This window comes from Lucilia sericata, unplaced genomic scaffold (genome assembly GCF_015586225.1).
Source record: "Lucilia sericata isolate MDLA Ls3-8-SP2 unplaced genomic scaffold, ASM1558622v1 Contig000638F_arrow, whole genome shotgun sequence".
In the NCBI taxonomy this organism is placed as follows: domain Eukaryota; kingdom Metazoa; phylum Arthropoda; class Insecta; order Diptera; family Calliphoridae; genus Lucilia; species Lucilia sericata.
The window spans coordinates 16985-43978 of NW_023994644.1; the positions used below are offsets into that span (position 1 = coordinate 16985).

Below are 26994 nucleotides of genomic sequence, written 5' to 3' on the forward strand. Positions count from 1 at the left end.
CCTCAAAAAACTACGATTACTCTCACAACACTATTTAATATGCATCGGCTAAAAAAATTTGTTCAGAAAAAGCGCGTTAGTGCAAAAAATAATTAATTTTCCTTTAAAAACTCTGCAATTAATGAAGAAAAACTATTAAATTACTTTCTATAAAACATAAGTGAAGTTTTTAAAGTGTCAATTTATAGAAAAAATATAATTTTGAAAGGAAAAAATAGCTAACGCAAAGTTTCTGTAAAATTCCAAAACAACACACACACTTTGCTCGTTCGTTGTGAAAATAACTTGGTACAGCCTTTAGAAAAGTTTGTGTTTTGGGACATTAATGGAAAAAATGCGACAACAACTTTTCTAAAAAAGAACAAAAAAAGTGAAAATTCCCATAAACGACCAAAGTATAAAACTTGACCTTGTGTGTGGATATAAAAAAATGGAAGACATTGAATATCTGGAAGAGTACGAAGATTTAGTGTTACCTGGTAAATTATAATTATTGCAAATGCAATTAATTGCTTTGCTGCCTCTGCGTTCTGACTCGTATGTTAGTAATTTTGTGCTTTTTTCCTACTTCTTGTTTCCCTTTTTAAGCGTTAAATTCAGCGGCTGCAGCTGCGGCCGCCGCATCGTCGGCCTCCACTTCATCAAAATCGAATAATAACAATAATAAAAATTCACAAAATCCAAAAGCTAATAATGACGACGGTGATGATTCTTCATCATCTTTAGATCAGGATATATTTAATTGTTTATTCGATGATAATTCAGAAGATGATGAGGATGATTTGAATGATTATCAAAGAAGTGGTAAGTAAAAGATGTTTATGGGGCGAAAATACATATTGCTATGGGTAGGGCTGAATGAAGTGAACTTATAGGCCTCAACATACTATACTTATTGTCTTGTTAGAGACTGTTAGAGTTGGAGACTCTGAAAGAGACTGATTATAATTTGATTTTACACAATCTGAATCTGTTACTGGTTGGGACTTAAATCCCGATTTTTTTAATCTATTTTTTATTAAATGTTTTAATTTTTAGAAAAAATTTAATTTTGTACTAAGTTTGTGTTTTTAGGAAAAATTTGGAATTTCTTAAAGAAAACTCCCCATTATCCTCTAGAACTGAACTAGAACTGAACTAGAACTGAACTAGAACTGTACTAGAACTGAACTAGAACTGAACTAGAACTGAACTAGAACTGAACTAGAACTGAACTAGAACTGAACTAGAACTGAACTAGAACTGAACTAGAACTGAACTAGAACTGAACTAGAACTGAACTAGAACCGAAATAGAACTGAACTAGAACTGAACTAGAACTGAACTAGAACTGAACTAGAACTGAACTAGAACTGAACTAGAACTGAACTAGAACTGAACTAGAACTGAACTAGAACTGAACTAGAACTGAACTAGAACTGAACTAGAACTGAACTAGAACTGAACTAGAACTGAACTAGAACTGAACTAGAACTGAACTAGAACTGAACTAGAACTGAACTAGAACTGAACTAGAACTGAACTAGAACTGAACTAGAACTGAACTAGAACTGAACTAAAACTGAACTAGAACTGAACTAGAACTGAACTAGAACTGAACTAGAACTGAACTAGAACTGAACTAGAAATGAAATAGAACTGAACTAGAACTGAACTAGAACTGAACTAGAACCGAACTAGAACTGAACTAGAACTGAACTAGAACTGAACTAGAACTGAACTAGAACTGAACTAGAACTGAACTAGAACTGAACTAGAACTGAACTAGAACTGAACTAGAACTGAACTAGAACTGAACTAGAACTGAACTAGAACTGAACTAGAACTGAACTAGAACTGAACTAGAACTGAACTAGAACTGAACTAGAACTGAACTAGAACTGAACTAGAACTGAACTAGAACTGAACTAGAACTGAACTAGAACTGAACTAGAACTGAACTAGAACTGAACTAGAACTGAACTAGAACTGAACTAGAACTGAACTAGAACTGAACTAGAACTGAACTAGAACTGAACTAGAACTGAACTAGAACTGAACTAGAACTGAACTAGATCTGAACTAGAACTGAACTAGAACTGAACTAGAACTGAACTAGAACTGAACTAGAACTGAACTAGAACTGAACTAGGACTGATCTAGAACTGAACTAATACTGAAGTAAAATTTTAAATTCTAATAAAAATAGGTTTATTTAATTTTTAGTGAAATTTTTCATTTCGCATTTGGAAAATTTTTCTTTTTTTTTTGTTTCTTTATTTTTTATTTCATTTACTTTTATTTCTGATTCTTTTCGTCTAGAAAACGAAACTGCTTTAAGAAGAAATTCAGCATCTTTTGATTCCTATGACTCTTTAGATGATAAAATTGATGAACTAGGTATTAATATTAATACATATTTTAAAGTTTTTTTTTAACTTAATTATTAATAAATGTTAATTATATTTATATTCCAGGAGCAAAAATTATACAAAAAGTAGAAATATCAAGACAAGAAATCACAACTAATTTTAATACAGATGAGAAAACAGCTAATAAAAGTAAGTTTTTTTCGGTTAAAATGATTAAAACGATTTTAAAAAGTAAACTTTTACCGTTCTCTAGTAACTTCTTCAACACCCAAACCTAAAACTTTCCCAACAAAAACCAGTGGCGTTAATACGCAAACCACACCTAACCCTAGAACTCAAACAACACTTGCCAATAAACCCAAATCAATAGCTACTGTTAGACCAACAGTACAGAATCAACAACAGAATTTACAAAATAAAACAAATTTATTACAAAGAACAGCAGCAGCACGTTCAACTTCCTCTATATCAACAACCACATCATCATCCATAAGCCAACGACAAAAACCTACCACCTCCACCTCTTCTACATCAGCAGCAACATCTTCACGACCAGTGCAATTGCCAGCATTAGCACGTAAACCTTTAGCATCAGCAGCCAGCACATCAGGATCAGTTAAACAAGCTTCTTCCTCAAACAATCCTAAAGCTACAACCACAGTTGTAAAAAAGGTAACCAAACGTCCTGCTACTATAGTAAGACCTGAGAAGATTATTACAAAAGATCCTGCCAATGATCCTTTAGGTAAAGTTAAAAAAAAAACTTCTTTTTAAACAAATTTCTATTTATAATTACTTGAACTTTCTAGATCTAGACGATCTATCGGAAGCAGGCTCTGATAACTATTCTTTATCAGACATTTCTGGAGAAACTTATAATTCAATTAGTGAGTTTGATGATGATGATAGCAATGATGAATACTATTCCGGTGACGATTACTATGATGATGAAGACGATGAAGATGTCTTAAGTCATAGTTCACAAGTTATAGAATTATCTAATGATTCCAGTGGTACGACTTCTAATTTGGGTAAGTAACAAAAATGTATTTTATCGTATTTTGTAAAACATTTCGAAGCTAGGCTATAGACTAGACTATAGTCCAAACTATGGCCCAGACTACAGACTAGAGTCCAGACTATAAAGTAGAATATAGTCCAGACTATAGATTAGACTACAGTCCAGACTATGGACTATACTATAGTCTTAACTATAGACTATACTACAGTCCAGACTTTAGACTAGGCTATAGTCCAGACTTTAGACTTGTCTATAGACCAGACTATATGCTAAATTAGATTATAGACTAGAATTTTTTGAATTGTATTACAATTGTTAATGTGTTGTCTTGAGAATAAATTTGCGTAATTATAGATTTTGTTTCTTTAAAATCATTAACAATTGTAATGAAATTGTTGTTATTATTGATCGATGTTTATGTCCCACATCGATCAAATGTTTAGTTATTTATTTAAATAAAAAAAATCAAAAAATTTATAAACGTTTGACTTGTAAAACAAAAACATAAAATACAACACATATTTAGAAGATTATCGCGCCTCAACACCTTCACCCGTTATATCAGACGATAGTGCTACACCCAGCAGTTCTTCTGGTTTTAAACTACGCAAAACTAAAGCCATCAAGCCATACGAGCATCCACTAATAATCGAAAGTGTTTTAACAAAGGGAGAAAAACCAAAATTATTGGAACTCCTACAAACATACAATTTACTCGAAGATACTGGAGAAGAGGAAGAAGAAGTTAATATTGTTATTGATATAACAGCCTCCAGAGAAAATTTAGTAGATAGTTTTGAACAAGCACCCACCACCACGGCCACAACCACAACGAACCCGTCATTAACAAATCCAACTACACCAAAGCACTCCAATAAAACGAGTAAGTTGTTAAAGTTTGTTTGTTTTATACTGGAGTTATGCATTAATTATTAATCTTCTATTTTGTCTTTTATTAGATAAGAAAAGAACTAAAAAGAAAAGTGTTAAGAATATGGATTACAGAGGCATAAGTTCGCCCGGAGGTGCATCGACTGATTCGGATTTATCGGCGGTAGAAGAACTGCTGGAAGAATCGTATGCTGAGGCCATGAAACATAAAGTTAAATACAATCCAGAGATAACACTGGCAGATATTGAATTGGAAGGCGAAGAAGAGGTTACAGCGGAGGTGGAAATTATTCAAAAACAGGAGGAAAATAAATATAAATTAGCAAAAACTGGTGTTGTAATTGATTATGACGATAATGCTGTAGAGGAAGTTAGTGAAGATAAAGGAAGTAACGAAAAGCAACAGGAACAGAAAGTTAGGGAAGAAAGTGTCAGGGAAGCAAAGGAAGTGGAAAATAAGGAACAAGAGAAATTAACAAAAGAAACAAAGGAGTTGGAAGAGTCGAAAGAAATGGAAGTTAATAATGAAAAATTAACGGAAGGTGGTTTAGAAACTAAAGAAATACCAGCAACTGCTGCTGAACAGAGTGCTATTATAAGCGAATGCTTTTTGCCTGCAGAAACCCAAGATAGCCAGGAAGCTACAAATTTAAAACAAAATATCACGGACTCACCACAAACACGCAAAAAGAAACGTTTTAGAAATTTAAACACACCAGAAACCAATGAAGAAACGCCTGCACCATTGCTTAGCTTAGATGATGTAGATGATTTTAAAGGCTTTGAAGAGCAACCCACTACTACGGATAACAAAACTGATTTGGAAACAAAAGTCCTGGAGACACCCAAAAAATCTTCAAACACTAGTTCTGTAACAGAAAAAGCTTCTAGCTCCTCCTCAGCTTCATTTAAAAGTCCTACAAATTCTCATAAATCTTTAAAGGATAAAACAAAAGAATCTAGTGAAAAAAGCTCCCGCGATAAAGATACAAAAGATAAAAGTTCCAAACATTCTTCAAGTAAAAGTTCTCGAGACAATTCAAAAGATAAAAGTTCAAGGGAAAGTTCTCGTGATAAAAGTTCACGAGAAAGTTCTAAAGATCGTTCACGCGAAAGCTCTAAAGATCGTTCTAGACATAGTCATGATAAGGAAAGCAAACGTCATCATCATCATAAGGAACATAGAAGATCTAGTGATTCTAAGGATCATAGAAAATCTAGTGATTCTAAAGAATCTTCTAAATCTCGAGAATCTAGCAAATCTAGAGAGCACAAAGAAACAAAAGACACCCACAAAAGTTCAAGTGCTAAAAGAGAACACTCAACAGAGGGAGGGAAAGAAAAGACAAAGGAAAAACAGGATATAAAAGAAACAAAACCTATAAAAACAGAAACAAAAGATTCTAGTAAAAGTTCTGACATTAAAAAAGAAAACTCACAGGAGGGAACGAAAGAAAAGTCTGCAGAAAAGAAGGATATAAAACCGAAAGAAGTGGAAAATGATACAGCTAAAACCAGTAACGACAGCAAGATTCCCAAAGATTCAGATAATAATAAGAAGGAGTCCAAAGATCTCAACAAAACTTTGGAGAAAAAGGATATGGAAAAACCTAAAGAAAAAGTAGCTGAAAAATCCCTTAATACAGCTAAGGATAAAACCAAAGATCCTCCTGCTAAAACAACAACATCTTCAAGCAAAATTACAACTACTTCTTCAACCCCTACTAGTTCACGTGATTCTTCAAAAGAACGTAAAAATTTGAGTAAAACACCCAATTTAAATAAAAGTAGCTCGAGTAGCAGTATTAGTAGTAATAAAACTGATAAGTCTGATTTCTCTAAGAAACCTAAACCTACCGCAGATCTAAATAAATCTTTAAATACTAAAACTGATACAAATAAACCCAATAATCCTACTACAACAACGGCAAATAAATCTACAACCAAGACTGCTTCCCCCGTTAAAGTGTCTAATACAAATGAAAAACCAAAAGTTGAAACTAAAACTTTGTCAGAACAAAAGGAGGGAACTAATACAAAGGAGTTGCCGAAATCTAAGGAATCGGTTAAAGAACAAACATCGGCTATCTCTGCTAAAGAACAGAAATCAGATAAATCTGAAACTAAAACGACGACTGAAACAACTAAAGTTGCAACACAGAATCCAGTTGTTGCTAAAACTCCTAAAGTTGATTTAAATACTTCAAAGACTTCATCAACTGCTGCCTCATCCTCTAAAACTAATACTACTGAAGGACCTAAAAAGGATTCCAGTTCTGACTCTAAAAAAACTAGTGCTGAGACCAACAAAGAGAAAAAAGACTCAAATCAAGCACCATCCAAAGCAGTGGAAGTTAAAAATACTGACAAACCTACTGCTGAGGAAAGCAAAACAACTAAAGAGAAAAAAGAAGATCCTCCTGCAACTAAAGATACTAAAAATACCAACAACCAAACGCCTTTAAAAACAACATCTAAAGAAACTATTGTTACACAAACCAGCAACAAACAAACTCCACTTAAAACGCCGGCTAAAGGAACCAGTATTTCGGGAACCAATACAAAAAACACAGAAACAAAACCTCAAACTTCTGGAATATCGAAAACGCCCATAAAAACACCAGCTAAAGAAACTTCTGTTACACAAACCAGTAATAAACAAACTCCAATTAAAACACCTGCTAAAGGAATTTCGGGCAGCAATACAAAATCCACTGAAACAAAACCTCAAGCTACTGGAAAACCAGAAACTAAGGAAACTAAAGATGTCAATGCTTCGAATGCGGGAAAACCCGAGGATCTCAAAGCTCAAGAAAAGTCGGCAGATTTCAAGAAACCAATACAAAGTTCCAAGAATACTACAGCCACGGAACAAGCAAAAAGTTCGGAAGCTAAGACTAAGGATAATAAAAGCATACCAATGTCACCGAAAGCAAAACCTAAACTGAACCAGGTACAGACACAGAAAACTAAATTAGATGCAACAACAAATAAAAAAGTTGAAACTACAACTGAAAAAGAAAAGCAGGAAGTGGTTAACAAACAGCAAGCTACTAAGACCATCAGTAATGTAAAGTCCGAGAAGCCTAAAGATATAAAAACAATAGAAACTATAACTCCACAAAATCCTAAAACGGAAACTAGCAAAACAAAAGATGCTACAGTTACTGAGAGTACAAGTCAGCCACTAAAGAAATCTCAAAGTGAAAAGGAGATAAAAATGATGACAAGAACTAATACAGACACTTCTAAAGATACTAATAAAGAGATCTCAGTTCCCGAAACTAAAGAAGCAGTCCCACAAGAGACCCCCAGCTCTTCTGCTAAGCAGCCTCTTAAAGAAACTGCAGCAACTAAAACCGATCTAAAAGAGACTGAAAAGGCAACAGACAAAAAACAAGCCATACAATCAAAGACAGACGAATCAAAGGCAGACAAAACTAAACTTCCACAAAATACCAATAAAGAGCAAACGGAAAAAGAGCAGAAAGTTAATGTTAAAGAAACAACTCAAAGCAAACAAAGTATAAATCCCAATGATTCAAAAACTGCAGCAAAAACTCAAACTCCACAAAGCACAAATAAAGATGCAAAACCAATAGCAAAAGATAAACCTACAAATACAAACATAAAATCCACACAATCTCCCAAACCCACTAAAAAAGTCATAAAAGTTGTGAGTAAAACTGTAGAAAATAAAACGCCGCAGATTACAAAGGCCTCCAACATGAAAAAGGAAGATGTTAAGGCTGAAAAAGAAACAAAGGATTCAAAAGAGTCAACAGAAAATGCAAAAGAAGTCACCAGCAAAGATCAGAAAATGGAAGATTCTAACATCAAGGAAGCAACAATAAAAGATGGTCAAAAGGAGGTGGCTACAACCAAGAATGAAGCAAATATAAAAGAGGAAACAATTGGAAAAGTTAAGGAGGCGACAAAGCTCCAGGATGCCATAATAAAAGAGACTGAGACTGCAACAAAGATAGAAGAAAAGGATGTTAAAGATACCAAGGAAACTAAAGTAACTTCAGATGTTTCTTCAACTAAAGAAGTAACAAAAGTTGAATTATCTAAAAAAGAAACAAAAGTTGAATCATCTAAAGAACAAACAAACTCTGAACAAGCTAATGATACTAAACAATCCGTAACGGACACAACAGAAGAAGATAAGAGTGAAGTGGCAATTACACCAAGAATAACTAGAAGTCGTTTGGAAAATATCAAATCAAATGAAGAATCTAAGGAGGGAAAAACTGAAAGAACACAATCACCAAAAGCTAAAAAATCTAGTGAATCTCAAGCAGAAAAATTGGAGAAAAGCAAAGTTGAGAAAACAACTAGTGAAGAAGAGAATTTGCAAAAACTAGAAACAAAAAAGAAGGTGGGATTGAAAGAAGTTGTTAAAACTGAAAGTAAAACTAAAGAGAAAGAAACTGCGGAAAAGTCTCAAAAAACTGAAGAACTTGAGGATAAAACTTTAAAAACTGAAACTACAAAAGAGGAGAAGCTAGAGAAGGAACATGTGGATAAAGCACAAGTTAAAGAAGAGAATAAAACTTCAAAGGCTAAAGCTACAAAACAGGAAGAGGAGGAGCAAAAGTCAACCAGTGAAGTTTTAGAAAGTGAAAAGGAAGAGAAGCACTTTGAACCAAGAAAAACTAGAAGCCATGGTGAACAGAAAACTGAGGTAGACAAAGAAAAAACTGAATCATCCGCCTCAAAGGAAGATTTAACCAAACAAAAGGAAGATAAAGATCATGTTAAACCTAGAATAACCAGAAGTCGTGCAGAACCTAAACAAGAAGATGAAGCGACACAACTTCAAATCGACGAAAAAAGTTTAGATAAAGAGAAAAAAGACTCAAAGGAAACAACTCAACAATCTGAAGAAAAATTGACAAAACAAAAGGATTCTGATAATCAAGTGGAAGAAGAAAAGTCTGAGACAAGAACAACTAGAAAACGAGGAGAACTTAAAGCTGAATTGGGAAAAGATACTAAGGAGACTGAAGCTAAAATTACAGAAGAAACAAGTGCAACACTAGATGATTCTAAAACTCAAACGGATGAAGGAAAATTAGAGACAAGAACTACAAGAAAACATACTGAATTAAAGAAAGAAACAAAGGAAACGCAAGCTGAAGTTACAGAAGAAAATGATGCAACACTTGATGAGACAAAAACACAAACGGATGAAGAACAATTTGAACCGAGAAAAACTAGGAAACGTGGTGAAGTTAAAGCTGAATTAGAAAAAGAAACAAATGCAACTCCAGCTGAAATTATAGAAGAAAAGGCAGCAACACTAGATGAATCAAAAACACAAACAGATGAAGAACAGTTGGAACCCAGAAAAACTAGAAAGCGTGGAGAACTTAAAGAAACAAAGGAACAAACACAAGCTGAACTATCGGATGAAAAAGGTGCAACACTCGATAAAACACAAACGGAGGAAGATATTAATGAATCCAAAAAGACTAGAAAGGGGGGTGAACTTAAAGAAACAAAGGAACAACCACAAGCTGAACTATCTCAAGAAAAAGGTGCAACACAAGAAAAAACTCAAATAGAGGAAGAACTAAGCGAACCCAGGAAAACTAGAAAACGGGGAGCACATAAAGAAACAAATGAAGAGTCTCAAACTGAAGATGAAGAACATTTGGAACCCCGTAAAACTAGAAAACGAGTAGAGCATAATGAAACAAAGAACATAACACAAAGTGAAGTTTCCAAAGAAAAAATTTCATCTCAAGATGATAGTAAAATACTCACAGATGAAGAACATTTTGAGCCGAGAACCACTAGGAAACGTGTGGCCCAAAAAGATGAACAAGTCAAAGAAACAACTAAAACAACACAAATTGAATCTTCTGAGGAGAAATTATCACAGCAAGAACAAACCAAAGAGGAAACTCTTGAACCTAGAAAAACAAGAAGTCGTGCTGAAATTAAAGAAACAGCAGAGAAAGAAACAACTGCTGAAGTTAAAGAACAAGCTGAAAATAAAACAACTGAAAAGATTGCAGCAGCAATACAAGAAGAGAAAGATAATTCTGCAAAACAAACAGAAAAACCAACAAACCATGATGATAATAAAACACAAACAGATGAAGAACATGCCGAACCGAGAAAAACTAGGAGTCGTGCAGATATTAAAGCAACTCAAGCTGTAAACCCAGAAAATGAACTTAAAGAAGGAAAAGAAACAACAAAAATATCTTCGGTTGAACCGTCTACGGAAAAAACTTCAACACAAGATGCGGCAAAACCAGAAAAAGATACCCCAGAAACTTCTACTGTTGAATCGAGTTCAACACTAGAGGATTCAAAACTTTCCACAGAAGAGCAAGATAAAAAGCCCTCGAATACCAAAAAACGTACAGAAATTAAACAAAAACTCTCAAATGCCGATGAAAAAACTGAAATATCTCAATCAGAGGACATAACCTCTAACGTCGACAAAAAACCTGCCGAAGAATCGCAATTGGAAAATGAAGACGTGATCGCAGAACAAGCAGAGTCTTCAATGTTTGATACACTCTCAAAATCCCAACAAGACAGTATCAGTTTAGATGCTGATATGTCTGGCAGTGAATGCTCCTCTATCACATCATCCAACTCGGACAATACAATACGACGAACTTTAAGAAAACGGGCAACGGAAACGCCATTATCGGAAAATGGTGAAGATTTAATTAGTTGTATAATTATATTAACAGAAAGTAATATTATATTTGTTTTCTTACATTTACAGATAAAAAGAAGAAACTTTTTAAAGAGCCACCACCATTGAAGACTACACCAACACCAGTGGCAGCGCAAAAGATTGGTAAATTTGATAAGCCTACGGTTATAGGAAGTACTACTATAAAACGGGTTTTACGTTCACCAGCCTTGGAGGAGAATCAAAGTTCTGGCAAAAAACCAAAATTGGATAATACATCAAAGAAATCAAGTAAGTAACTAGAACTGAATTAGAAGTGAACTAGAACTGAACTAGAAATGAACTAGAAATGAACTAGAACTGAACTAGAACTGAACTAGAACTGAACTAGAACTGAACTAGAACTGAACTAGAACTGAACTAGAACTGAACTAGAACTGAACTAGAACTGAACTAGAACTGAACTAGAACTGAACTAGAACTGAACTAGAACTGAACTAGAACTGAACTAGAACTGAACTAGAACTGAACTAGAACTGAACTAGAACTGAACTAGAACTGAACTAGAAATGAACTAGGACAGAACTAGAACTAGAACTGAACTAGAACTGAACTAGAACTGAACTAGAACTGAACTAGAACTGAACTAGAACTGAACTAGAACTGAACTAGAACTGAACTAGAACTGAACTTGAACTGAACTAGAACTGAACTAGAACTGAACTAGAACTGAACTAGAACTGAACTAGAACTGAACTAGAACTGAATTAGAACTGAACTAGAACTGAACTCGAACTGAACTAGAACTGAACTAGAACTGAACTAGAACTGAACTAGAACTGAACTAGAACTGAACTAGAACTGAACTAGAACTGAACTAGAACTGAACTAGAACTGAACTAGAACTGAACTAGAACTGAACTAGAACTGAACTAGAACTGAACTAGAACTGAACTAGAACTGAACTAGAACTGAACTAGAACTGAACTAGAACTAAACTAGAACTGAACTAAAACTGAACTACTTAACTGGAACAAGAACCGTTCTCTCTAAACTATTTTTTTTTAATTTATTCGTATTTCATTTATAATTTCAGCACGTTTTCGTAATTTAAATGACGATTGTCTGGTAGAAGAAGAGTTGCCCGTTGTTACAGCGGATGTTGTTACAAAAGAACAGGATTATTTGCATGAGCCACAAGAAGTACCAGCAACAAAACAACAACTGCCTGAAACTTCACAAAACAAAAATACTGAATCAAGCAAGGAGCCCTTAAATAATACTGGCGTCCAAGAGAAAAATACAGAAGAGAAACCAAGAAATGCTAAAGGAAAATTCGCACCGATAAAAGAGCCTGAAAAAGTACTTCAGAAGGAAGTATTGGGCTCTAAACAAACAACAAAAACTACTAATAAAGTAGCTTTACAAGTAATAAAACAACAATCAGTTAATAAAGATCCTTTGAGCATAAAGTCGAATGTAAACATCAAGAAAAGTTTACCCACAGAAGCTAAAGCAGTCATTTCAAATGTCTCCAAAGTACAAGAGACACCGGAACGTGTTAAAGGTAATAAAACAAACATTAATGTTTCACCTACTAAAACTCCTGGAGGCGGCTCTACTACGGTGTTAACGGATAAAACTAAAACTATTAAGGGAAAAGTTAATGTTTCCCCTACCAAATCACCAGGCTCTTCTGCGGTGATGTCATTTTCAGATTGGCTAAAAAGTAAGAAACAAAATGTGGAAGTTGAATCAACAGAGACTACTAGCACTACAAAAGATACGACACAAGCAACATCTGTCAACCCAATTAAAGTAAAAGATAAGCCAGTAACAAAAACATCAGAAATAAAGCCTACTGAAGATAAAGACGAAAAGGAAGAAGTAGCTGAGATTACGACAAAGGAAGACAACAATATGATGTGTCAGAATAAGGAAAAAGAATTGCAGCCGGCAGCAAGACGTCCAGGGCGTCCACCTAAAGTCAAGCCAGCAGCGAAAATCTCGGAAACAAAACCAGCAGAAGACAAAGACAAAACGCTAGAAATGGCTGACACCACAACACAAGCAGACAACAAAATATTAAGCCAAATTAAGGAAAAAGACTTGCAGTCAACTGTGCAACCTCAGCAGGATTCTAAAGCTACAGATGACAAAGAAACTTCGGAAAATATAACGGATACCACACAACAGTTGGATAATAGTTTATTACAACCTTCGGATAATCAGTTGCAAAATGTGTTACAGCAGCAGAGCAGAAAAAGTAGTAGTAAAAAAGCTGTAAAACGGCTTTCTAACTCGATTAGAAAATCTACCCAAAAACGAGCCAGTCCAATAGTAATGGGAAAATCAAATACTCCCAAGGTCAGTCCACCCAAATTGAAACCTAAAAAACGAGAAATTGACTTGCTTATAGAGTCCATGTCTAAGGAAATGAAAGAGGGTGGCATAAATGATCTTCTAAACACACCCACACATGTTAAGCGTCAACGCTTATCAGTCAAAAGAAATGTAAATGACAGTATGGAACAATTAAATACCAGCCAAGAGCCATCTATGGCAAATGTCACGGCTGAAATACCCAAAGTTATGGAATTTTCCGAAAATTCAGACACCTCAACAACCACTAACACGCCTACAACTAAAGACATAAACAAATCGCCCACAAAACGTAAGACTCAGCAAATTGCTGCTAAAACTAAAAGATCCTCTTTACTACCCAGAGATATGCTTAAAACTCCTGACATTATGGCAAATACAGAACAAAGAATGTTCTCAACTCCTCCATCCAAAGTATTGTCTACCAAATCACGCAAATCTCTAAACATTAAAGAGTTAGCTGGAACCGAAGCGGCAAAAACCACTGAAATTGTTGCTGCTACTGAAAGCGTAGCAAAATCTAGAAAATCTATGCCTCTTCTCACTCCAAAAGATTCCATGGATAAAGTTGTTATAGCTTCTGCTAGAAAATCTTTAGTAATACCTAAACAACAGCCCGCTATACAAGCAAGTAATGTTGTATTTAAAACACCTAAACAACCGGCGGCAGGACATCCTTCAACTTTACTAAATCTAATACCAAGTGCTGATAATATAAAGAAATTATATGTTGATGATCATAATAAACGTCTTAAGGTAAGTTTTTATAAAGTTTGTATTCCCTCTATTTGAACTAACTTTAACTAACTTTATCTTGCAGATAACTCCCACAGCAAGTACTTTAAAAACTTACAAATGCCGTAAGCTAAGAGTTCGTCTTAATCGTTCCATGGTAAAGAAATATTTCAATGCTTTGAATAAGAATAAAAAGCAAGGTGCTGAAGGTAATTATATATTTTTACTTACTGCTCTTTATAGAATTTCAAATATTAACATTCTAAATTTTATTTTTTTATTTTTATTTTTAGTGCCCGTAGCAACAACCACAAAAGAGTCTTTACCAGTTATACAAAATAATTCTGAAACTAATTTACGTATACAATCGGTAGTTGACGCCGGCACCCTACTAAGTGCAACACCAACTTCCTCTACGGCGGATGTACACGGTAATATTTACTTTTTTTACATATATTTCTACTCATTCCAAGGTTATTTTCTGAAGAAAACTATCCCACGAGTTTCTAGAATAATATTGAATTTCTAGAACTAACTGAACTAGAACTGAACTAGAACTGAACTAACTAGAACTGAAACTAGAACTGAACTAGAACTGAACTAGAACTGAACTAGAACTGAACTAGACTGAACTAGCAACTGAACTAGAACCTGAACTAGAACTGAACTAGAACTGAACTAGAACTGAACTAGAACTGAACTAGAACTGAACTAGACTGAACTAGAACTGAACTAGAACTGAAACTAGAACTGAACTAGAACTGAACTAGAACTGAACTAGAACTGAACTAGAGACTGAACTAGAACTGGAACTAGAACTGAACTAGAACTGAACTAGAACTGAACTAGAACTGAACTAGAACTGAACTAGAACTGACTAGAACTTGAACTAGAACTGAACTAGAACTGAACTAGAATGAAACTAGAACTGAACTAGAATTGAACAAGAACTGAACTAGAACTGAACTAGAACTGAACTAGAATGAACTAGAAATGAACGAAACTAGAACTGAACTAGAACTGAACTAGAACTGAACTAGAACTGAACTAGAACTGAACTAGAACTGACTAGAACTGAACTAGAACTGAACTAGAACTGAACTAGAACTGAACTAGAACTGAACTAGAACTGAACTAGAACTGAACTAGAACTGAACTAGAACTAAACTAGAACTGAACTAGAACTGAACTAGAACTTGAACTAGAATTGAACTAGAACTGAACTAGACTGAACTAGAACTGAACTAGAACTGAACTAGAACTGAACTAGAAACTGAACTAGAACTGAACTAGAACTGAACTAGAAACTGAACTAGAACTGAACTAGAACTGAACTAGAACTGAACTAGAACTGAACTAGAACTGAACTAGAACTGAACTAGAACTGAACTAGAAACTGAACTAGAACTGAACTAGAACTGAACTAGAATTGAACTAGAACTGAACTAGAACTGAACTAGAACTGAACTAGAACTGAACTAGAACTGAACTAGAACTAGAACTAGAACTAGAACTGAACTAGAACTGAACTAGAACTAGAACTGAACTAGAACTGAACTAGAACTGAACTAGAACTGAACTAGAACTGAACTAGAACTGAACTGAACTAGAACTGAACTAGAACTGAACTAGAACTGAACTAGAACTGAACTAGAACTGAACTAGAACTGAACTAGAACTGAACTAGAATTGAACAAGAACTGAACTAGAACTGAACTAGAACTGAACTAGAACTGAACTAGAACTGAACTAGAACTGAACTAGAACTGAACTAGAACTGAACTAGAACTGAACTAGAACTGAACTAGAACTGAACTAGAACTGAACTAGAACTGAACTAGAACTGAACTAGAACTGAACTAGAACTGATCTAGAACTGAACTAGAACTGAACTAGAACTGAACTAGAACTGAACTAGAACTGAACTAGAACTGAACTAGAACTGAACTAGAACTGAACTAAAACTGAACTAGAACTGAACTAGAACTGAACTAGAATTGAACTAGAACTGAACTAAAACTGAACTAGAACTAAACTAGAACTAAACTAGAACTGAACTAGAACTGAACTAGAACTGAACTAGAATTGAACTAGAACTGAACTAGAACTGAACTAGAACTGAACTAGAACTGAACTAGATTAGAATCAGAACTGAACTAGAACTGAACTAGAACTAAAGTAGGTCCTAAACTATAACAGAAATTTATATTTTTAAGGAGTAATCTATTTAAAATTTAATTCTAAAATAATTTTTTTTAATAAATTTTACAATTTAATTTCAGAACCAGCAGCACTTATTGATCAAACTCAACCGCATATGATACCCAATACAAACACCCTGCTAACACCTATGCCAGTCATTGAACCGGTACAACAACCATATATCTTACCGACCACCACCCGCGCGCCATCCACAGTGGCTCCCTTAACTACCACAACCCTAATAAATGTTCCTGACACAAATGAAACTATTGAGCTTAAAAATGAATTTGTAGATGAAAATCCCATGGGATTAATAAATGACGCCATACTACCCGATACACCAACACTATTGGCCCGTGCTCAAACTATAACAGAAGCAGCTCAACATGCTCTCTCCAGTTCTGTTACACCCACAGATATACGTCTATTGACTACAGACTCTAGCAGCAGCAACTATGTGCCGTCGTTTGGAGTAACACCCACGGCTTTGGATAATAGAGGCACCTGTATGTACACTTTCTTGCATCCTGCCAAATATAATCGTAATCACAGCAATGTTTTGCTGGACTATTGTTGTCCAAATTTGGATGGTCCTATGCCGGCCATTGATCCGACACGCATACATGCTCAGGTGCAAGTGCCGATTATAGAATTACCCGCCTCTATAGTTTTGACAACTAAGGTGGTAACGAGAGCCGATTTGGAAAGTGGCAATAGCTCTATACCGGCTATTATACGTAAAAAGGCCGAAAAAATAAGAAAAAATCTTGCTACACATCATAAAATGGCCACGGCTGCCACGACAATAACAGCACCGCCGCCTGCGGTAATACCCACAATGGCACCAACACCCCGACCAGCCTTAACAGCCACCATAAATGCTTTGACCAAACAATTACCACCCACCACAACTATAACGGCGAAAATAAGACACTCACTACCGGCGGAATCACAAATTTTGCCTACCCAGCCACCAGCTCCAACACCGCAAGCAGCACCCTCAGCAGCTACGCTTCCGAGAAACATAATTTCTATTATGCCCAAAGGAGCCGGACATATGACTGCAATGAGTAATGTGCAAAATTCTTCATTACGCTGCAATTTAAGACGCTTTGATGTGCTACTTAAACAGTTGGTACAACCTTTTGAAAGTTTAAGTTTTGTGGATCGACATCGTATAATAGAAGCTTTAATAGGAACAGGCAAGTTTAGCGCTAAAGATTTGGATCAAACGTTAGTGTTAATGGAAGAGTACATAAAACAAACCCTGCTATTGCAAAATGAAACGCTTGATCATCCCACGCAACCACCCACTTCAGCAATTTTAAATACAAACAGTTATATAACAACACAACCAGCTATTGCGGCCGCCAACACCTTGTCCGCCGGGCCCATGCCCCAGCTGCAACCCTCACCCACTATATTGGCTTCCAGTCAACACCATAAAGCGGTGAGAAAAGTACAAACGAGTCGTAATAGAAATACCACATTAACTACAACCGCAACATCAGCAGCAGGAGCTGGTGCTGGAAGTTCTGTTATGGTCAAACAACGTCAAGTGCCTATCTACGATACAGATCGTAATATCATAGGCTATCAAATGCAAATGATGACACCTCTATCAACAATACCAGCTTATACCAAGTCTACCATGTCTACACATACCGGTGCCATAATGTCCACATCCATGGACTCTAGCAATAATAAGATAACCACCACAACGTACAGTGTGAATAAACGACCCATAAAAAGACCGGCACAGGAATCACCGCGTGTCTTTTATACAACCCCGCCTTTGAAAACTTCCACACCGAAAGCCTTAACAAATCCTCATCAGTACCCAACAGCAGCGACTTCAACACAACATGGAAAGAATACCAACACCATAGCGAAGAAAACTCAGGTAAAGGAGTCGAAGAAGTAAGAGAGTTGTTTACTTAGATACATTTTATGCAGTTGCCAACAAAATATTTTAGAACTGTACAAGAACTGAACTAGAACTGACTGTAACTACACTCGAACTAAACTAGAACTGACCTAGAACGAGAACTTAAACAGAACTAGACTATAGTGGGACTACGACAAATCTTTAGATGGAGTTTTATAAAAAAAATTTAAATTTTTAAAATTTTAATAAAAATATTTTCAAAAACTTACCTCATTAGGGTTCCATAGTAACAACTGTACGTTCTGGAGGCTCGTCTGCAAGTGGTAGTTCAGAGACCATAACCACTACCACAATGGCCACAGTGAAACGTGTTACACGCAGTACTGCTACCGGTTCAAAAATCATTATAGTCTCCAAATCGAATCAATCCAGTGAAGAAACCATACTGCCCGACAGTAACAATCAACAGCTGCCGACAGAGCCGCATGCTGAAATTAAAAATGAAGATGATATTGAAGATTACCTAGCCTGACATGAGGTGAAAAAAAGATAAAATTGCTGCAGAAACATGCGTTTAAATACTATTATCTAAAGTAATGAAAAAACTTTTGTTAAATGTATTAAAACACATAATGTCATTTAAATCAGTGGTAGCCGATCCCAATTAATAGGAGCCGAAATCGAGATCCCCCCCCGTGACCTTTCAATTTTTTTGGGAAACATATTCTGCGCTACATTATCTGTACAGAGCCGATCACACTGCTTCAATTTAAAATGTCTTTTATAAATAGATTTTAATTTAAAAAAAGTCTAAGTTTGCATATTTTATCATTTAAAATTAACTAAATTAAAGAAAACATATTATTTTTTTATTAAATTTATTTTTAGTTTTATATCAAGACTAATAATCATTTTTGAATATTTTTTTATTAATTTCTCTCTAACAAAAAAAGAAAACACAACCAACTGTTAATTACAGAAATAATGTATATAATATAACAAAATAAATACGTGTACAATTAATTAATTTTTAATAATTAATAACTCTATACATATAAAACATAAGTTTAGCATTTAAGTTTTTCGTTATATTGGTTACAAAAATTGCTTATTTTTATATAAAATAATTCTTTAACAAAAAAAAAAAAACTCCAAAAAACTACACAACTTCAAAATGAATTTGAAAATAAAAACAATTTTAATAAAATTTATGTGAAAACTACATGTTGATTAATTCTTTGTTTCATTGCAGTGAAATGGGAGTAAAAACAAATTAAATATTTCATTACTGTGGCCTTTAAAAGTGGCTGATGGGAAAAGGGTTTATGTGTGAGAAATTGCCGCTAGCAGTTCTAGTTCAGTTCTAATGCAATTCAGTTTAGTTCTAGTTCAGTTCTAATTCAGCTCTAGTTCAATTTTAGTTCTGGTTCAATTCTAGTTCAGTTCTGGTTAAGATCTAGTTCAGTTCCAGTACAGTTCTATTTCAGTTCTAGTTCAGTTCAGCATTAGTTCAGTTCTAGATCAGTTCTGGTTCAGTTCTAGTTCAGTTCTAGTTTAGTTCAGTTCTAGTCCAGTTCAAGTCTAGTTCAAGTCTAGTTCAGTTCTAGTTCAGTTCTAGTTCTGTTCTAGTTCAGTTCAGTTCTAATTCAGTTCTAGTTCAGTGCTAGTTCAGTTCTAGTTCAGTTCTAGTTCAGTTCTGGTTCAGTTCTAGTTCAGTTCTGGTTCAGTGCTAGTTCAGTTCTAGTTCAGTTCTGGTTCAGTTCTAGTTCAGTTCTGGTTCAGTGCTAGTTCAGTTCTAGTTCAGTTCTGTTCTGGTTCAGTTCTAGTCCAGTTCTGGTTCAGTTCTAGTTCAGTTCTAGTTCAAGTCTAGTTCAGTTCTAGTTCAGTTCTAGTTCAGTTCTAGTTCAGTTCTAGTTCAGTTCTAGTTCTGTTCTAGTTCAGTCCTAGTTCAGTTCTAGTTCAGTTCTAGTTCAGTTCTAGTTCAGTTCTAGTTCAGTTCTAGTTCAGTTCTAGTTCAGTTCTAGTTCAGTTCTAGTTCAGTTCTAGTTCAGTTCTAGTTCAGTTCTAGTTCAGTTCTAGTTCAGTTCTAGTTCAGTTCTAGTTCAGTTCAAGTTCAGTTCTAGTTCAGTTCTAGTTCAGTTCTAGTTCAGTTCTAGTTCAGATCTAGTTCAGTTCTAGTTCAGTTCTAGTTCAGTTCTAGTACAGTTCTAGTTCAGTTCTAGTTCAGTTCTAGTTCAGTTCTAGTTCTGTTCTAGTTCTGTTCTAGTTCAGTTCTAGTTCAGTTCTAGTTCAGTTCTAGTTCAGTTCTAGTTCAGTTCTAGTTCAGTTCTAGTTCAGTTCTAGTTCAGTTCTAGTTCAGTTATAGTTCAGTTATAGTTCAGTTCTAGTTCAGTTCTGGTTCAATTCTAGTTCAATTCTAGTTCAGTTCTAGTTCAGTTCTAGTTCAATTATAGTTCAATTCTAGTTCAGTTCTAGTTCAGTTCTAGTTCAGTTATAGTTCCGTTCTAATCCGCTCAGTTCTAAGTTAAGTCTAGTTCAGTTCGAGTACTATTCCAATTCATGTCCACTTTTAGTATGATTCTTGTTTAGTTCTATTCGATTTTAGTTAAAGTTTCTTCTCTCATTTAACGGTTATTAAAAAGTTACCACCATTTATATATGACATATACCGGAGCTCATGATTTTTTACACCTATTTTCCGTTAGAAATATGGCAACATAGATATCACGCCACCAGCACAATTTGACAACTAGGCTGTATAGAAAGAGTGAACAAAAAGAAACAAGAAAAAAGGAAACTTCAAAAAGAAGCAACAACAACAATGAAAAAACTAGTTCTCCACGTGAGATTTTCAGCTTGTTTAAGAAAATGTAATAAATAGAGAGCAACAAGAGGGGTAAACAAAACTTAAAATAAATGAGATGATGTTTTATGCAAATTAGACGTCATCAAAAAAGAAAGATGAAAATTACAACAGCAATAAGTATCTGAAGTGTAATATAAATAAAAAGTAAATATTAATTAAAAAGAAAACAATAAACTTATTAAAAAAGTGTTTATTAATTAGGAAATTAAAAAAATATTACGGTATTTTTAAGGAAAATAACAAACAAGCATAAAAATGCAATTAGAAAAGAGGGTATAAAAAAGTAAATAACTAGAGAGCTTTTTAAAGAGTAATTTTTTTTTTTGTATTTGTGTGAGAGAGTGTATGTGTAAGTGCTAATGTATGGCAATGCTGTGTGTTGTCTTATGATTAATTTTTATACTGTTGGAAATATCTTTAAAGTTAAATGTGATTTGAGTGCGTTCGTGTTCACAAATCGATGCGGGCGCTTTAAAATTAAAATAAATTATTTATATTAAAACAACAATAAGTTATTATTATAAAAGAAAATATAAGAAATTTGCTTTTGTTTAAAAAAAATTAAATATTTTACTCAAAAGTGTTAAGTTTAACAATAAGAAAAGTTTTTATTTGAAGAAAAAAAGTAAAACAGGTAAAATAAATTTGTTGAAAAAAAGTGCAATAAGAAAAAAAAAAAAAAAATGTGAAAGTTAAACGATTTTTTTTGCGAAAGAGGAGAAATAAAATAAGACCAAATAATACAAGTTTGTGGTGAAAAAATAAGTAGAGAAAAGCATTTATCTAAATTTAGTTTTGTTTTAAATAGAGTCGGAAAAATATGTAGTTTTTCATAAAGAAAGTTTAAAACGTACAAAGTTAAAAATTAAACATTTTCCATAAATTAAACCGGGTGTGTTAAGTGCTTTTTGTTTTTTGAACATAATTAGGGTGTGTTTGCTTAAATTAGTACAGAATAAAGTTTGAAAAAAAAAACTATTTTGTTATTAATTATAAAATTTTTATTCTTTTTCCCTTTTTTTCTGAAAAAATTTCATCTCGTCTGTGTGTCATTTACAAAACACAAATTGCTGTTGAAAAATTCAAAATTTTCATTAATTTCAAAACAGGTATGTTTATTTTTAGTTTTGTAGTTATTTTTATAAATTTTATGAATATAATTTTAGTTTTTTTCTTCTTTTTTTTGTAAATTTCCTTTTTTTTGTGCATTAAACATTCTCCTTTTTGGGCAACTGACATTTGTCATTTCGTATTCGCGCTGCTCTTTAGTTTTTTTCTGTCTGCAAAATCCCTCTCTTCTTATAGTCTTTTAATATTTTATTTTGTTTATTCTCTTTATTTTCTAACTGCCAAAATAAGTATAAATGAAGTTTACTGCAGGGTTGGGTAATGGGGGATTTTGAAATAGTAAAGAAAACTTAAAAAGGGGTAGAAAATAGAAAATTTTCTTTTCAAGACGCATATTTTTTTAGAAACTTACAAATACTTTAATAGAACATTGTCTACGAAAACAGTTTTCTGTAAAAAATATCTTCTCAATTAAAAATGTTATGAAGTTTCATAAAAAACTTAAAAAAATATTGGGCTTAATGACTTCAAGATCTCTAAATTTACTAAATGTTTCACTATTTTGTTTAATATGGCTTTTTCAAAATAAAAATATGATTTTTTTTAGTAAAATCTGTAATGGTTCCTAATATTACAATTCAGTTAAGTAAATCTGTTTCAAAATAGCAATTCAGCAAGTTTTAACTCTAATTTAGCTGAGTAATTTTAAATAGATTAGTAATTATGATCAAATTTTGATTTCAGCTGTCTTTATTTTGAATTCAGCTAAAGTTTTCTGTACTCACGTAAGTCTAAAACATAAAAGAGTTAATAAAAACTTAATTTAGCTTAAGAATTTACAATTCAGCTAAGTAAATTTCTTCAAAAACACGCGAAAATTAAATTTAATTAATAAAATAACCCACGCAGCTAGTTTTTTTTGCTATTCAGCTAAGTATTTAAGTTTTTAAACAAGACAAAAATATGAAAAAATAAATAAAACTTTTATATTTTTTACAACTATTGTATTCAGTTATTTTTATATGCTATTCAGCTAAGTATTTTTTAGGGAAATGTAAAAAAGCTAAATATTTTAATGCTAAAATCATATGAAATTATTAAAAACATAATGCAGCTAAATAAAATTTGCTATTCAGCTAAGTAAACTTCTTAAAAAATGTGTAAAACTACAATTTTATTTACAAATATTAAATTCAGCTATTTTAAATTATCATTCAGCTCAGTAAATATAAAGAAGATTTAAACAAATATTAATATTATTATAAAATTTTTAATTCAGCTAAATATCTAAGTGTTAAAATAAGACAAAATAATGAGAAGTTATTAAAAACTTCGTTAAGCTAAGGAAAATTTGCAATTCAGCTAAGTAAACTTTATAAAACTTTATTTACAAATATCTAATACAGCTTAATTAATTTGCAATTGAGATCAACAAATGTAAATAATATTTAAAGAAATGTTATTATTATTTATAAAAAAATTTACAAATTATTACAAAATTTCATATTCTGTTAAATATTCTAGCATTAAAATAACAAAAAATCATATGAAGTTATAAAAAACCAAATTCAGCTAAAGAAATTTTACAGATAATAACGAAATAACAAATTCAGCTATCATAATATATAATCCTGCTGAGGAATTTTAAAAGAGAATATAAAAATGGTAAATATTAATAAAATATTACAAATTTAACTGCAACAATTAACAATTCAGCTAAAAATTTAAGTGGCAGAATAAGGCAGAATAAGTTATGAAGTTTTGTAATTCCGAATAAAATCTCTTTTAAAAATAAGTTAAAATTTTATTTTGTTACAAAATATAAAATTCAGCTAGCTGAATAGGCAATTCAGCTGTGTTATGTTATAAAGAAGTTGCAAAAATATCAATTTTCAAATTCAGCAGAATTGTTTTTTAAAAAGTATCTACTTTTGACATATTTTTTAAAAAGTATCTTAAATCAATTTTCACATTTCCATTAGCCAACGAATTTTCCATCCCTGCTCTAAGTTCTTTTCAGTTTATGTTTTATTTTATTGTTATTTACCGCTTTTTTTCTTGTTTGATAAATTGTTGTATTTTCAGACATAAACTTCAACAACTTTATATTCATACTCTGTTTTTTTCTTCTTGAACTCATTACTTCAAACTGAAGTTATTGGAGTTGGTCTGCAAGTTTTCTTTTTTCCCTCTACTTTGTTTTTTTTTCTACTTATTCCGACATTCTTTAAATTCATTGTGCCAGACATGCCTTACATGGTATCTCATTAAAGCTGGATTTTTTCTCCAATGCTTTGGAGTTTTCAACGTGGCTTTTTGGTATTTATGTATGTACAGAAAAGTGTGTGTAAATGTACATAAAAAACATTACTTTTAATGCCCCTAAAAAAATGTGCATTTAAAATTCATTAATTTAAGAATTTTTAACTTGAACAATGTGAAAATGCTTTAAACAACAACTTTTCATGACAGTTGTATGGAATGACCTTTAACCGTTAAAAGTTCGCTAAAGACCCTATGAATTTTTTGACACTTTCTATTAAATTTCTAATTTTAAGTATTATTTTAGCTGAATTGAAAAATTCTTTATATGGATTGAGTTTTTATTGATTGCTTGTTATTAAAATCCTTAAATAAGTTAGCTGAATAACAAATCACTGCAGCTGAATATAAATTTTTATTGTAAAATTCATAATTGAATATATTTTTGATAAAATATCTTAGTTGAATGGTATATTAAGCTAGCTGAATTTGCTATTTTGTAATAAAATGTTAATTTTTATACTTTTGAGTATGTTTATTTAGCTGGATTGCAAAATTTTTTAGCTGAATTGCTAAATTTCTTAGCTGAATTATGTATATTTTTGTAAGTATATATTAAGTATGTTTTTGATAAAATATCTTAGTTGAATGGTATATTAAGCTAGCTGAATTTGCTATTTTATAATAAAATGTTAATTTTTTATACTTTTGAGTATATTTATTTAGCTGAATTGCAAAATTTCTTAGCTGAATTGCTAAATTTCTTAGCTGAATTATGTTTTTATTATATAATCATAATTTTCAGAATTAAATATTAAGCTGTATTGTAAATTATTGTAGTTAAATTTAAAATTTTGCAATAAAATTCACGATTTTCCAATTTTTATTTTAAATTACTCAGCTGAATGGCAAAATTATTCAGCTGAATTAGGTTTTTATTCATTATTTAGAAATATTTCTTATAAAAACACTTTAATATTTAGCTAAAATATAAAATACTGCAGCTGAATTAGAAACTTTTGCAAGAATATCCATAGATTTCTAATTTTTATTTAAAATTACTTATAAACTACTGCAGCTAATTTTCAAATTTGTCTATAAAATTTATAATTTTGTGTATTTTCTTTAAAATTACTTAGCTGAATTGTTTATTAGACTAGCTGAATTTGAAAAATTTCCAAAAATATTTATAATTATCTTTTTTACATAAAATTTACTTAGCTGAATTGTAAAATTACTAAGCTAAATTAGGAATTACTGCTGCTGAATCTAAAAATTTTTAAAAAAAATATTATTTTCTATATATTTTTTTCAAAATTATATGGCTGAATTGCTTATTAATCCAGCTGAATTGCAAAATTTTGGAAAAAAATATAATTTTGAAAATTTCTAAAGAGATAACTTAGCTGAATAGCTATATTCTTTAGCTGAATAGAGTATTTAAACATTTCTACTTTTAATATGGTAAATTTCTGATGGCATTAAACCAGTTGAATTTGCGAAAAATTTTATTCAAAGGAAATGTATCAAAAGAAAACTTTATTTTCATGTGCTTCAAAACTATTATTGTTCCCATTTATTTGAACACCTCTGTACAAAGTCCATTTTATTTAAAACGACCTTAAAAGATTAATACGTTCAGTTCCAAACACACTTGTTTATTTATTGTCATCATTGTTTGTTGTTGCTTCAGTTTTTCTTGTATTTTTTCAACATTCTATTCAGTGTGCGACCTCATTTCTTTCTCTATCTCTAGTACGAAGAAGAAGAAATTGTATTCTTTAAGTACATTTGAACTTAAAAATGTTTATATTGTCTGTTGTCGGATGGACTGTATGACTAAGTGACTGACTGACTACTGAGTGTGAATGACTGCATGAACAGACGCTTGTTGCATTACGCAATGTATTGTCAACGGCGGTAACCAGGCAACATTTTATTTTATTTCATTTTTTTTTGTATTTTTTCGCATACATATTATATTAGACCTCGTCGTATGTTTTACAAATTTCATTTTAAATTTACATTTTATTGATTTGTATACAAATGTTTTTTTTTTCTACTAATTCATGGTAAAGTTTTTGAGTTAGAGCTAAAAAAGAAAGGTGTGTCTCAAGTTCAAATTTAAAAGTTGATATCAAACTTAAACAAATTGTTTAAAATCAAGTACATAATTAATAATTTTTGTCATTGATATTTAACATCAAAATTATTATCTTTCATCTGGCTTTTGTCACAGCTTCTCTCTTTTTACATTGTGTTTTCGCAAGTAAAGTTATTTACAAAAAAATTAAAAAATCATTGAATGAAACTGACCTTCAACAAAAAATCTGTAAATTCTTTTTGAAATTCTCTTTTTTCATAGAGTTTTGTTGTTTTTGTGAAGCTGTTTCATTAGTTGCACTTCTCTTTTATACGGATTTCTTTCACTACTTTCTCTTATGAAAATCCTCTAGGGTATTTTACTGAAAAATGTTAAAGCGCACGTGCTAACACGTGTTTCTTTACAATTGACATTTTCATTAGCTACAGAGTTGCCATGAGATTCAAGCGAAATAGAGACAATTCTAGACTGTAGACTAGAATATTTACTATACAATATACCAAACTTAGAATACAGACTAGTCTAGTCTATAATAGACTATAAACTAGACTATAGACTAG

At 32.4% G+C, this 26994-nt stretch overlaps 2 protein-coding genes across 3 annotated transcripts in view; both read left to right on the plus strand.

Moving 5' to 3' along the window:
• The first annotated feature begins 18 nt into the window (after positions 1 to 18).
• LOC119606932 (serine-rich adhesin for platelets-like) lies at positions 19 to 19287 on the plus strand. Of its 2 annotated transcripts, XM_037960603.1 has the most exons (14): positions 19 to 479; positions 589 to 804; positions 2302 to 2379; positions 2457 to 2540; positions 2605 to 3096; positions 3161 to 3382; positions 3899 to 4255; positions 4332 to 10946; positions 11018 to 11218; positions 12024 to 14065; positions 14130 to 14253; positions 14338 to 14475; positions 16327 to 18149; positions 18412 to 19287. In XM_037960603.1, exons 1-14 carry the CDS (start codon positions 431 to 433, stop codon positions 18664 to 18666), a joined length of 12696 nt encoding a protein of 4231 aa, XP_037816531.1. In that variant the 5' UTR covers positions 19 to 430; the 3' UTR covers positions 18667 to 19287. The 2 variants fall into 2 exon arrangements, with proteins under 2 accessions (XP_037816531.1, XP_037816533.1); XM_037960605.1 differs by lacking the exon at positions 2302 to 2379.
• Positions 19288 to 21027: 1740 nt separating this feature from the next.
• Positions 21028 to 26994, plus strand: part of LOC119606935 (long-chain-fatty-acid--CoA ligase 4) — a 52703-nt gene continuing 46736 nt past the window's right edge. The window contains 1 exon segment of the mRNA XM_037960608.1: positions 21028 to 21144. The gene's annotated coding sequence lies outside the window, so the exon portion shown is untranslated.

Excerpts from the sequence above, each read along its gene's own strand:
- LOC119606932 (XM_037960603.1), top strand. The coding sequence starts at position 431 with ATGGAAGACATTGAATATCTGGAAGAGTACGAAGATTTAGTGTTACCT. Across the intron at positions 2,541-2,604 it reads TGAGAAAACAGCTAATAAAA|TAACTTCTTCAACACCCAAA; the intron begins GTAAGTTTTTTT and ends ACCGTTCTCTAG. Across the intron at positions 4,256-4,331 it reads AAAGCACTCCAATAAAACGA|ATAAGAAAAGAACTAAAAAG; the intron begins GTAAGTTGTTAA and ends GTCTTTTATTAG.